The sequence below is a fragment of the Mandrillus leucophaeus genome, unplaced genomic scaffold (assembly GCF_000951045.1).
Source record: "Mandrillus leucophaeus isolate KB7577 unplaced genomic scaffold, Mleu.le_1.0 Scaffold145, whole genome shotgun sequence".
Taxonomy (NCBI): Eukaryota; Metazoa; Chordata; class Mammalia; order Primates; family Cercopithecidae; genus Mandrillus; species Mandrillus leucophaeus.
The window spans coordinates 434,698-448,920 of NW_012101421.1; the positions used below are offsets into that span (position 1 = coordinate 434,698).

At 35.4% G+C, this 14,223-nt stretch overlaps 1 protein-coding gene across 2 annotated transcripts in view; it reads left to right on the forward strand.

Moving 5' to 3' along the window:
* The first annotated feature begins 6,683 nt into the window (after positions 1–6,683).
* The window catches only part of DSG4 (desmoglein 4), a 37,927-nt gene continuing 30,387 nt past the window's right edge, over positions 6,684–14,223 (forward strand). For both annotated transcript variants that reach the window (XM_011974369.1, XM_011974370.1), the window contains exon 1: positions 6,684–6,731. In XM_011974369.1, coding sequence (XP_011829759.1) covers positions 6,684–6,731 — 48 coding nt within the window. The remainder of the gene's footprint in view (positions 6,732–14,223) is intronic.

Here is a 14,223-nt window from a genome sequence, read left to right on the forward strand (position 1 = left end):
AAAATACTAGTGACCAAATTTGTATTTATTACCAACAATGCAACATCAGGTTAACATTAGAAAATCTATCCGTGTAATATACACAGTAGTAGATTGAGAAAAAACATATCATCTTCCCAATATATATGACATGTTTGCTAAAATCCAGTATGTTCTTATGATAAACATTCTTAGCAAATTATGAGCAGGAGATTTTCTTAACCTTATACACAATTTCTATAAAATCAATAAAACAAATATAATACCTGATAGTGGAATATTAAACGTTTTCTCTTTGAAATACAGAAATAACAATGATTTTCACTATCACAGCTTCATTTAACATGGCATTGATGGTTCATAAAGTAGGAGGGAAAGGTTATAGAGACTGGAAGAAAAAGAAAACTATCATTATTGTCAGATTAAATGATTGCGTACTCAAAACTCTAAAAGAATCTTTGGAAATATCATTCAAATTTAAAATATGTGTTTAACAAAATTACTGGACACAAAAATCAAATGGTTGAAATCAATTGCATTTCTATCTGCAAGAAAATGTAATTAACAAAATATAACATTTCTACTAGCATCAAAGAAATCTCAAGTACCAAACAGTAAGTATTTAAAATGTATCTGTAAGACCTTGACAATGAAAAATAATTAAACTGTATTAAATAAACCTTAAAAAGGGGATATTTTCTGTTTATGTATTCTAATACTTGAGCCAAAAATGAAATTTGATAATTCTTTCCAATTTACTTCAACATATTTTGCAATCCTAATCAAAATCCTAGTTCACTTGTGAAACAGATAGCTGATTTTAAAAAGTACAGGAAATACAATTGGCTAAGAATAGCCAAAACACTTGAATGGAGCAAAGTGGGGGAACTTTCTCTATCAGATATTAAGATTTACTACGAAACTATGCAATTAAAGTGAAATTAGCAATGACATAAGAATAGGCAAATAAGTAAAAGGAAAAAAGGGATAGTATGCAACTTAAAAAGATACACACTTTTATGAACACTTATTTTTATTTAAATTTTTTATATTTTTAATATCTTTATTTGTATATTATGTATTTTACGCACAGATTTTGACTTATGATAGCTGGTATTATAAGCAGTGCAAAAAACACACTGTTTTCAATGAATGTGCTAGGACATTAAGGTATCCATATAAAAACAAAGATGAAATTGATCCTACACCATTTACAAAAATCATCTCCAGGTAATATAGAGATGTAAACTTGTAAGGCAATATATTTTAGGTACATTAAAAGCTTTCTTAAACAAGACAAAACAGCATTAACTATAAAAGAAAGAATTGATAAATGAGGACTGAAAATAAGAGTTTCTAGTCATGATAAGAACTCATTAAAATAATTTAAAAGATGAACCACAGAATGAGTTCAAAATATTTGTAATGCATGTAACCAACAAATAATACATGGATATGCATAACGTAGAGCACTAAAAGTTATTTTTAGCAAAGAGAACAATACAGTTTTAAAAAGGGGAAAACACTTTAATATGAAAATATTAAATGTTTATATTGATATTTAATATTAATAACATTAATTAAATAATTTAATATTAATATTAACAATTAATACTAATAACAAAGGAAAAAATCCAAACGACCAATAGACATATGCAAAGATGCCTAACAGCAATAATCAGAGAAATGCAAATGACATATAATACTCATCCTACAAATTGGCTAAAATTTAAAAGTCTAAGAATGCTTTTGATATTGGTGTTGGTGAGCAAAGAAAACTCTCCTTCAACTGCTGATGGGAGCTCAGTTGGTATTCTCTAGCAGGTTAAAAAAACGTTAACTTATGACCCAGAAATTCCACACCTTGATACAACCTAGCGGATTCATGTAAATTTGCTGACATAAAGGAGACATGAGGAAGGAAGCAGAGATGATGTGATCGCTGGAAGGAGGACATAAGGCAAAGAATGAAAGCACCCTCTCCAAGCAGGAAATAGCAGGGAGATACATCTATTCCTTAGAACCTCTAGCAGGAACCAACCTTGCCCAAGATTCATGGTGGACTTCAGACCTCCAGAACAGTAAGATAATAAATTTGTGTTGTTTTAAGTCACTAAGTTTGGCATAACGTATTACAAACTTCTGTATTGTAATAAGTTATGACAAATAAACTAATACAGAAAGCAGAATTGTTTATAAAAACCTATCCTATGCAAAAACATAATCATTATCAATTGCAAAAAAATCCAAACAAATTCAAAAGAAAAAAACAAGTGAATTGTGACACATATGACAGAAGCTCATTTCTCTCATATACAAAAGTATATGAAAGAACCAGTATTGAAGACATCAGCAGCCCAGTGGAAAACCAGGGAAAAGGAAATAAATATTTCAAATAAAAAGCAATATAAATAACCAATATCTCTCCCCGGCCCCTGGCCCACCCCATGAAGAGATGCTAATCTTATTCACATTAGAAAAATGTTCTTGACTGGGTGCCGTGGCTCACGCCTTTAATCCCAGCACTTTGGGAGGCAGAGGCAGGCAGATCACTTGAAGTCAGGAGTTCAAGACCAGCCTGACCAACATGGTAAAACCCGATCTTTACTAAAATTACAAAAAATTAGCCGGATGTGGTGGCAGGTGCCAGTAATCCCAGCTACTCAAGAGGCTGAGGCAGGAGAATCACTGGAACCCAGGAGGTGGAGGTTGCAGTGAGCCGAGATTGCACCACTGCACTCCAGCCTGTGTGACAGAGGGAGACTCTGTCTCAAAAAAAGAAAACAGAAAAATGTTCTTGTCTACCTGGTGCCATTTCTCCCTGGGCCACTCACAGGGCCATGTGATTACCCTGATTCAATAATTCTTCAACTTCAGCCTGCTGCCCCAGAATTACCTAAAGAGCATGTTAAGAATGAATAATTCTAGATCTCATCCCCAAAGATTCTGATTCACTAAATTTGGGGCCAGGAAATCTGCATTTTCTACATAATGGCCCAAGAAATATATTTCAAAAAATACTGCCTACCTTTCGACCTTCCTATTGCTGGATTCCTTCTTCAGACATCCTGAGCTGACCAGATTCCATAGTCAAGGCTGCCAGATATATAACTAACAGCATCAAAGGTTAATCATGTACATGATACAACTTTGTTATAAGAGGGGCACTGCCAATGTCACTGAAGAAGTCAGAGTGACATCTAAGTCATTATCACGCTGTAGAATGGCTGCCACTGTAGTCATCGGGAGGCAGGAGGTAAACTAAGATGATATTTCCAAGATAAGTATGTAGCAAGTATGCAATAAGTATGTAAGTAATACACTTTATTTAATATAAAGTTAGAAGCCTTGCTATTCTGTCTCCACTTATTTGGAATATATCCTATATCTGTGAAGTCACAGAGATAATCAACAAGGCATCTCTGTCAGGATGTAAGTATGATTTTAGGGCATAAACTAACATAATCTTTATGGAAATAACATAACTAGGAAACTGATGTTTAATCTCTATGATTTCTAACACCCACTAAATAACCTGGTTGGCTGGCCCCTTGTTACCATACATAAATTGCCCTTAATGAGGGGACAGGATGTTTATCTTCAGTGTGGTAGGTGAACAGACATGTATTCACAGCAATTACTCTAGGTCAAAACCTTGACAAGCCTTGTTTACCTTTTGTCCCCTGCTCCCCAGGCCCAGACTAATTGAAAACCTTTTGCTTGTGTCAGCTCTAGAAACAACTTGTGCTGCATTTGACCAACATACTTTAGGACCATAAATATTTTTTAAATTTCCTTTTCCCTAACTCCTGCTTTCAAGAAATAGAATTGTCCTTGGATACTTGAATAATATCCAGTAGTAACCCTAGACTAGAATAATTTGATGGAAAAGTTTGCCCTAATGTCATTTCCACAATATCTTTGCCTGTGTAAATTACATTTCTGTTTTCAAAGAGAACTTGTATTGGTACATATTGAATTCTTTGCCTTCTGTAGCATTGAATTGAAAAGTACGTGTGTTAAAGCTCTCACTATATTCTACACAGATGTGACGTGGAGAATAAAGGTGTCTTGCTACTTTATACAACATTACAGAAGCATAAGAACAATAATTAAATATCAATAGCATCCCTGAAAGTCAATGTACGGTTTCATCTGAGCAAATGAAATGTCACTGGTTTGACATCAAAAATAAATACTATAAAAAACTTGCTAAAAAATATTCTGCTCATAGAACCAACAGTTCAGTAAACTCTAAAGTATGGGAAAGTCTTTTAAAGCTAATAGTGTTAAACCATCAATTATTTTGCCTTTATATACATAGCTAATAATGAAAAGTGGTTTGGTATTTATATAAATACCAAAAGTAGTTTGGTATTTATATAAGACTTTGAAAGAGGAGATGGAATTCTTGCCTATCTTTGGCCCTAATAAACCGTACAGCCTCTCTGGACTATCACTATCACATGGGTAGGAGAGAGGGAGGATAGGAGAGATTGGATTATATGATCTCTGTGGTTATCTTTAAGCATTAATGTTTTGTGCTGTTTCTATAATGACTGATACTCTTCAAGAGAAACAGAAGTAGCTACTCTTTATCTACACAAGCTCAGAACCATAACCAAGTTTTGTCTTTGAGAATTCCACTGTAAAATCATCCCCTGTGGGAAACAGTAGCTCACACCTGTAATCTCAGCACTTTGGGAGGCCAAGGCAGGAGGATTACTTAAGCCCAAGAGTTTGAGACCAGCCTGGACATTATAGCAAGACCTTGTCTCTACAAAATATTTTAAAAATTAGCCAAGTGTGATGATATGCACGTGTAAACCCAAGTGCTTGAGAGGCTGAGGTGGGAGGATCGCTTGAACTCAGGAGGCAGAGGTTGCCGTGAGCTGTGATTGGACCACTACTGCACTCCAGCCTGGGAAACAGAGCAAGACCCTGTCTCCAAAAAAAATTTAAAACAAAAGATCATTCCCACAAATCTCCAAGGAGTAAATAGAAATGAAATGATGGGGCTTCAGGTAGTCACTCCTTAGTTATTGAAGAATCTTCTAAATATGCTCATGATTATAATCTGTATTCAAATTCTGGATACCACTGAAATCAGGAGTTTCAAATGGAGAAAGCTAGAGGTACCCACATAAATGATCTAGTACCTATTTCTATTGCTTCCTGTTTCTTTTCTTTAAAACCCATCCTATAAATAGCATTCAAGTAGACAGAAAATCTTATATTTCTGAAGAAATCATCTATAGTGTAAACAAACGGTAGAAATCTTTGTGAAATATCTCCTTCAAACACAACAATAGAAAGGAATGTTGTTTTTCCCTTGTGAAAAGCAATGTCACATAAGGACCTAGTGTTGTTTCATTAATTATCTTAGGCAAGTTAAATTATCTAATTCAACATGACATGAAATAATGCAAAAATAAATTACTTTATCTGTCTTCCAAAAATGCTAAAACTACTTTTCTCAAAAAAGTAAGCAATACTTAGAATACATTCTATTACCAGGGTCAACCTTGTTTCTGAATTACAGTGATGGGATAGTGAAGACAGGAAGCAGTCTCCCTTTGAAATTCTCCAACCAACATGTATTATCTATAAATCAGAGAACAGTTAACTGCATTTTCTTTTAAGTTTATTGATGTTGCTGCCAGCCTGCAATTTTTGTATCAGGATACTCTATAACCTGTTTCAAACCCATAGTAACAAAGGAAAAGGGAGACATGAAAAAACGGAAACAATATTCAAAAATATCCAGATCCCAATTCTCACATTTCCAACTTCAGTTTCTCCTTGATAAATGTTTGTGATGGTGTAAACGGTGTTCTTCACCCACACTATGTACTTTTTATCAGTGGTAATACCATGAGAAGTGAGAATGTTATATTGTAGTTACTTTAAAATGATTTTGTAAATATCATATTGTAGAGGTTTGACTGAATAACCAAGAAAGAAAATGCCAAAGTATGGAAACAAACATACTGGTACTAGTTAAATAAGAGTTCCTTCGTCTTAATTTTGTTATTTAAGAACATCTTTAAAATTGAGAGTGCAGTTCAACTACAAGACATTTTAAAGACAGAAGCAAGAATCAACTGAATTGAGACGAGCTTCATTATTCCATCTTTCTTCCTATACCATACTTGAGGCCTGATGACTTTCAGCAATGGCCTCTGCTAAAAGTATCATTCCTTGAAGTGGGTTCTGTAGTGGACATGTGTGTGTATGTGTTGTCAGTATATGTAATTTTGCTTTTACAATGTTGGCAGTAAGAAGAAGGCTTCTAATTTTATTCAGCATGATGATAGGCCCTAGCGTTTTAATTATTTTTTATGTTGTGAGTAATTTATTATTCATTGGCTATCTTCCCTGTAAATCTTGTCCTAGCTCTGTAAGGTTTTTCTTTGGTGTCCAACAAAGGGTTTCATTGCAATAAGAATCAAGGTGTGTCTAAAATCTTACCCAGAGCCCAAACAATGCCAGTCTTCCAGACCAGTCTTAGAGTTTGGGGTGGAGAAACAGAGTCATTATAGAATATCTTCATCTCTCTGCCCAGAGATCACCAGAGTTATCACCCATGCCCTCCTAAAAGGGTGTCTCCAAGCGTATTTTGCTGTAGAGCAGAATTCGGAACCGAGAAGACAAGGGCTCAAATTGAATCTCACAGGATTTGTATGCAAGAGAAACCCAAAGGAATGGATTGGCTCTTCTTCAGAAACTTTTGCCTTTTGATCGTTCTAGTGGTAAGTAGAATTTAAAGAGGTGGGAAGGAAATGCAGCCTCAAGGTCTTGTCTCTATCAGTGATCGGGCTTTCTACATGGGATTTATTCCATTTTTAATCCCCTTCCTACAAACAGAGTTCTAGAAGTCCAGCCTCTGTTAATTTCAAACAACTCTCTGTGCCTTGAGGAACAAAGTGCCATGGAGAAGCAGGGTGAGAATCCGGCTGAATTAAATTTATATGCCCTCAGAGACATAATCTACTTCACTTTAAGTGCTAGGACTATTTTAAAATTTTTAATTGGAAATAAAATTCATATTCTATGGTCATATAAATAAATCAGATAGATTGCTGTGAAAACTCCCAGCGCAAATGGGTTCTAAATTTGAAGGGAAGTTAATCGAGCCCATTTCTTTTCAACAGTTATTTCCCTATGAGTTTCTTTCAAAGTGGAGGAATGATAGCCATGTTGAAATTACATTGCAACTAATGATGAAATATTTAAGTCATGAAAATTTTTTCCAGTCAGATATTGCTAAAGAAAAATGAAGCCCAGCCATCAAGACGAACCTTTTCTCAAATTATTAATACATTCCTACAGACCAGCAAAGAAATATTTAAATGACTTATTTCTTTACAGTAAACATGGCATTTTGGATATTATATTACTTTCCTCTAACCTTTGGGTGCCCAAGGTGTGACATGATTTCCAGACAGGCAGCATGCATAGCAAGTATCCTACCCTAGAAAGAGATAATTTCAATTCCAAAGAACAGAGTTCCAGTTGGCCAATCACTAAACTATTGCCAATTCAATTAGAAAAGTTTTGTTTAAAGAATTAGTTATACTAGACTAGACTTAAGTCTACTGATGATTAAATGATAGAACAATTCAGTCCAAATAGCTGAGAAAAATAAGTGGGAAGATAAGAGGACAGGATTATTAGGAATTGTACAAATTTTTCAAATTAAGACAAATGCATTATAGTTGGCCACACTTCAATCTCCCAGCAGTATCCACATTAGTGTTACAACCTACGCTTAGAAAATGATTCCTATCCTATTCTTAGGCAAGTGGCAATTATACCAGACTCCTCTGAACATCAGTTGTAAGAAACAGAGAGTAGCTAGGGCTGGGAGAGATGGGAGCACGTCGTTCTCCAGTAGGCACAGTGAGAGCTTCTCTTCTGGAATTCACATATCTAAACTTCAAGAGCAGCGCAGGAGTCAAACACTGCCAAAGGGCACACAACCCCGAGCTCAAAAGGGAACGTGAGAACAGTGGTAGAATATTGCATCCTCTGAGTTTAGGAGACAGAATATTAAACAAGACAATTTTTGAAAAATATTCTTAAACTTAAAAACACAAGATAGAAGGGCAATATTCTGTTACAATGATCATGATTTATTTACTGCATAAAATAAATGTTACTAAAAGAAGAGGCAAGAATCTAACTTGGTCTTCAATAGAAATAGTAAGTTATTAGTATATACCTCTTGTTACACTTCTGAATTTTTCATGCTTTGACTCAGATAAACTTTTGGTTTTCTGTAAGGAAAACTGTATGTGTCAAGATTTTAGAGGCCACTTCTGAGCACCAAATCTTGTCCCATTGCCTTCTGCACAGGCATGTTTTATGATAATATTATTTAATTGAAGAGTTGATTACTCTCCTTGATGTTGAAAGAGTATTGTATTTCAGACTCTCGGGACCTTTTTTGGTAGTATTTATTTATTTTCCTGGGTAACACTAGTGTTTTTAATACTTAATTCCTCCTACTCCTCATTGATATTGAAGTCTTTGTGTTTGACATTTCATGGTAATTGTGAAAAAGTTCCTTATGTATTTTTTCTTTATGTGTGTATAATAGATCCCTTACCATATCAATCAATAACATCTGGAATTGGGAGGTAGAGACTTCTAGCATGTTTCAAAATTGAAACAAATACAAGAATTGTTTAAGGAGAATCAATACGATGTTATAGATATTATAAGAAAGTAGGCATGCCCACTTGTCTTTAATTTCCTGAACTTGAACTCTGCCCCTTCTTCATTAACTAAATCAAAGACTTTCTGGGGCATCATTGCAGCTTACACTAATGAGGGTGTGGCAGCCTCTCAGAGACTCCCAGGTACTTTGTGTCAGCTACATCTCAACCACAAAGAGTACTTTAAACAAAGTTCTGACTGGCTAACCAGTAAAAGGTACTCAAAACTCTAGATTACAATAGGCCATTGATTTTATCACGAGTCATTTGGCATTTTCTTCCTAAGGATGCTTATCGTGTTCTTCTCCTATAAAACAGATAGGGGTGGTGCGGGACAATCAACAGTGAATCGAGACTCAGAGGTCCCGGGTTTGAATCACAGTTCCTCTTCAAAGTGGCTGTGTGACTTTGGCAAAAGGACTCACCTTCTCAGGGCTTCCTTTGATCCCATGTGAGAATATATGGTTAGACATGATGTTATTAAGTTGCTTCTACTGTAGAAACTCTGCAATTCTAAAATTATCTACACTGAATACTTACATAGTAGAAGTTCATTTCTGGCTCATAAATAGTTTTCATAAATTTGGCTGGAGAATCTGAGGATTTAGGTAATGCTACGGATTGTATAAATTTTATAAGGAAGGAATCACTTAAGGCAGGACAGTTATTAGTTAGAAGAGGCCTATATTATATAAAGTTGATAAGGTCATAAAAGACAACCATTTATCAGATAAGAATTTTTCTCTATGTGTGGTGACCATTCATGCTACATATAAGATGTAAACACTTCCATTAAATAGTCTGATTCTTGGAAGTAAAGAAGGTAGGTGGCTAAATACAGCTATTATCTCATTGCAAGTTGAGAGCAGGCATCAAAATTTGAAAACACATTTAAAACTAACTTCGCCACTTATCAATTTAGTTCTCACATGCACTCAAATACGTTATTCTAAAACATGGAACAGAAATTTGTTTTTATTTACTTGTCAGGCAAATTTCCAGAAATATGATGGAGAGAAAAACACCTTTTCTGATTTGGTTTGATATTTGTACTAAACAGAATACCCTAGATTGCTTTAAATGATCAGTTTCAATACTGCTTATTACAGAAAGAATGTACTCATCACCCCAAAGGTTACATCAAAGCAAACCTCACCTCTATTATTGTTTTGTTAATATAAGTGGCTAAGGAATTATTAAATGTATTTTAAATCAGTGGATAAGTTTATATTTTTTGCCTTCAAATTCCTGCAGAGTCCATGGTGAGAACTTAATATAAAAAAAGTTTTATATCCCAAGAGATATCTGGTATTACCATGACATATAACTTAGTATCGTTTTCTCAGGAATATCTACTTATTGACTTGCGGGATAAAAATCCTGCCCTAAAAAGATTTCATGGCCCTTGGGATTGTACGACCCTTTTCCTTTTTGAAAGATCCTTTTTTTGTGTGGGGGAGAGCTTCTGGATCCTGAGTACATAGTCCGATGACTCTTTTCTCGTTCTTAAGTATCCAGGAAGGAGTTCCTTACAGAGCAATGAAACCGTTGTTTAAGTTGCAGTAATGTTGCCTTCCCTTCCCCAAGTGGGAGCACAGTTGGAATTCCTCACTCATGGAAAGCAGCTCTGACTACAGGGTGTGTGACAACAGTGCCTGGAGGGAAAACTTCAGACATAACTTGCATGAGAAATGTTTGCCCTTCTTTTCTATGCAGAAAATTACATGGCTTACAAACTAAAACGCCATTATTGATACACCTGCAATTATAAACAAAAGTGGTATAATTAGGCTTGAACTTGGCAACTCTACCATAGACCTGGTAGGATGGTAATTGCTTTACTCAATTATTATTATAAGCATTATTTGGGCAAGAACTGCTTATTAATAAGTTGGTCCTACATATGCGGATGACTTCAAAACTGACTACTTACTTTAAAAAGGTAAGTCATAGAGCTGAAAAAATAGCCTTGTTCTGTAGCTACTACTTTAAATACACTCAGAATGTAAGAGAACAATATCTATTCCAATATTGCAAGAAGCATATATGACTTAGAGTCTACATATCTTATATAAAATCATCGTATTCTCTCTAGAAGTAAGTATTAAAAGAGAAAGCAAGACTCAGAAAAATTTCTGCAATTTTCTAAAAGTTAGATGACAATAGAGTATGGCATATCCTATTATTCCTCTCTGGAATATATATATTATTACAGGTCAAAACTTGTCTTGCACACGGAGAACAGTGTCTGTCACATGCTTTGTCAATGAAAATGTTTCCATGAATGAATGGATTTAGTTTCTAACTTATCTTTCTTACCAAGTCACTTCATCATATATTTCCCACCCACATGTTGATGAGCAACTTTAATATGGTTAGTAAGCTTTAAAAAGAGCTCGACCGCTTCAAATTGAGACGAGGTGTTGGTTCTCTGAAGCTGCCAACCACTACATTGCCATTCTAACACCTGACATTAACAAAACATTTCACAGTTAATAAAACCATTTGAAGAGATTACAAAAGTCTCGAAAGGTAAATCTTACAAATTTTAAAAAAAAGTGTTCAAGGGATAAATTAATCAGACAGCTCACAACTGGGACAGTCAGGATGTGAACCCAAAACTCCACTCTGCCAGCAGTGACTCTCTTCCATTTTGGGCCAATGCCCAACCCTATACATTCTTCCTTTACATTGCCTAATTCATTCCAATATCTTTTATTATTTTCCTGCTTGCCTCCTATTTTAACATGTCACTCTTTCTAGGCCTGTGTCTTACTCTTCATTTCTTTCTCAGAAATTAGCACAGACATAAATTTTAGTTTCTTTTTTCTTTTTTTTTTTCTTTTTTTTTTTTTTTTTTGAGATGGAGTCTTGCACTGTCGCCCAGGCTGGAGTCCAATGGCACGATCTCGGCTCACTGCAACCTCCGCCTCCCAGGTTCAAGCAATTATCCTGCCTCAGCCTCCCTGGTAACTTAGGATTACAGGCACCCACCACCATGCCCAGCTAATTTTGTGTGTGTGTGTGTTTTTAGTAGAGATGAGGTTTCACTATGTTGGCCAGGCTGGTCTCAAACTCCTGACTTCATGATCTGCCCACCTCAGCCTCCCAAAGTGCTGGGATTACAGGCATGAGCCACTGCACCTGGCCAAATTTTAGTTTCTTAAGCATTTTTATATTTCCAGTAAAAGTCCTGTTCAAGTTTTTGCCATTAATGCAACCTATCAAAAGGATATCCAAAAATAAAGTGAGACAGGAAACTGTCATCAACCAGGCCCAGAGAGACTGTAATACATTTAGGATACCACACATCTCTCCGGGTTATGTTTGCTCCCTCAACAGCATGTGCCTCCAACTCCCTTTTCTAGTACTTTACCATTGTGATGACTGGCTCAGCCATTTCCATTCTGTGTATGTGTCTTTTACTCAGGGCCTCAGGTCAAGCCACATCAGCGGATGATGCCTAACCCACATATCGCTCTGAAAATATGACTTTCGAGCTGGTCCAAAGGTAGTGAGTTGTCTCAACTGATTGTTCACAGTCACTTACAGGTCAAGCTCCTTGTTCTATTCTTTTCCCCCCCTCCATCTCACTACTGCACTTGACTAATCTTAAAAAAGAAAAAATTTTAAAAAGACTTTTGTAGGCAAGGAATTTCCACAATTACCTAGGAGTCCATGACTACTTTTCACAGTTTAACTGAGGTTCATACAGTTATACTATGCTATGCAATTTAGGAGGCTGATGTCATTCCATGCTTCTTCCAAAACACTTATTAACAGGTGTTTCTTAGAAAGTGAGGGCTCCTGATAGGGCTTATGATTTCATAGGGCCTGGGAGTAATACCTGGCAAGTTCCTTCCGGGAGACCTGTACATAAAGTGACAGGATTTGGAGAGTGTGGCTTCTGTTACTCTCATTCTTAGAACCAGCTAAGCAGGGAGCAGAAATACCACAAATGTACTATGGAAGCACAGCACAGGTTCTGCTAGATGAGAACCCTGGGTTCTAGTGTTCCACTTCCCTGGCCTGAAAATAATTAAAAATAAAAAATTCAGGGACAGCAAAAGGATGAAAAGGGGCTTATACTCAAAAATTCTCAGAGTTACTTCAGTTGAGCTGGGCTCTGTAGAAAGGATAAGACCAAGATAAAATGAACTCAAAACTCCTCATCCCTTTAAACTACAGACAAGTCTGCTCGATGTGGCTACTTTCAAATCCTTGAAAATGATAGACTAGTACTTTCAGATGTCATGGGGCACTATGGATGCGACCTTGAAATCACAGACGAAAACTCTTCCTTCATTCTTCCTTCCTCTTTACAAATGTACTGAGCGTTTGCTGTGCCTGTCACTTCCACCTTGGTCATTCTATTTGGATCAGAGTCTGAAATAGGGAGAAGCCAGGGGATTTGTCCAAAGCCACACTACTGAGTTCTCGTGCCCGCATGTCTCAAGAAATTTTTGATAAAACACATTGTTTTTTATTAAGCCAAATTATAATTTAAGGCTACATATCCACTATGGACTATAAATCATTGAACTTCAAAATGTACACTTGATATCAGCTTAATTGTTACTATAATAGTCTTCAAATTAGGACACGTATTTTTCTGAATGCATATTCCTTTAAAACTCTAGTTTTATTCTAGCATTTTCCAGATCCTCAGTTTCTAGTCCTTCTTCAACTCAATCTACCTCAGTGTGCACCTGAACTTGAGGTATCAAGCTAGTCCTTCTCTCCCAGGTCCCCCTAAAAAAGTCACACCTCTCAGCCATGGCAAACATTATTCTGTTGCACTCCAATAGATTGTGAAATTATCTGGAACACTAAACTAAGGAATAATGGAAAATATTGACATCAGTATTGAGAAAGAGAGTTAATTTCAAAGCACTTAACAAATCCTTTTGCAAGTCATGGTTTTCAATTATTTGTCTTCAACAAAATTAAAAGAGGACCTAAAGGAGTTGTCAACTTATACATCATTAAAAAATCATTTTGATGATAAATTGCCTTATAGATTTAGGTCATGTACTTCAGAATAAGTTTTAAGAATTTAATGACTCTGCTACCAGAAAAAAAATTCCAGTGTCATCTATTAATATGAACAAGTTTTCCCAGCACTTACAACTGAAAGGCAAAACCAGACAAAATAGAATTGGTTCTGAAGCTTGTTTAATTCTAATAATAAGTAATATTTATTTATGAACTAATTTTTCTAAAACTTCATCCCCATGTTTGCAATGCATTTCCAATAAAGTTTTACTTTTCATATTTAATTATATTGCATTGAAATTTCAATATTTGCATTTTGTTTGCTCAATTGTGATGCTAAGTATAATTGTAAAACTAATCCAATTCAGAGAAAAAATGTTTCTTTACACTTAGAGTTTCACAATGACAGAAATTTCAATAAAATAAAATTTCTATTCATACCTGTATTTTCATTACAGACAAGTATGCTAGACTGCTCAATAAAAACCTTAAAATACATTAAAGTATGTTTGAAGCTTGAAAATATATT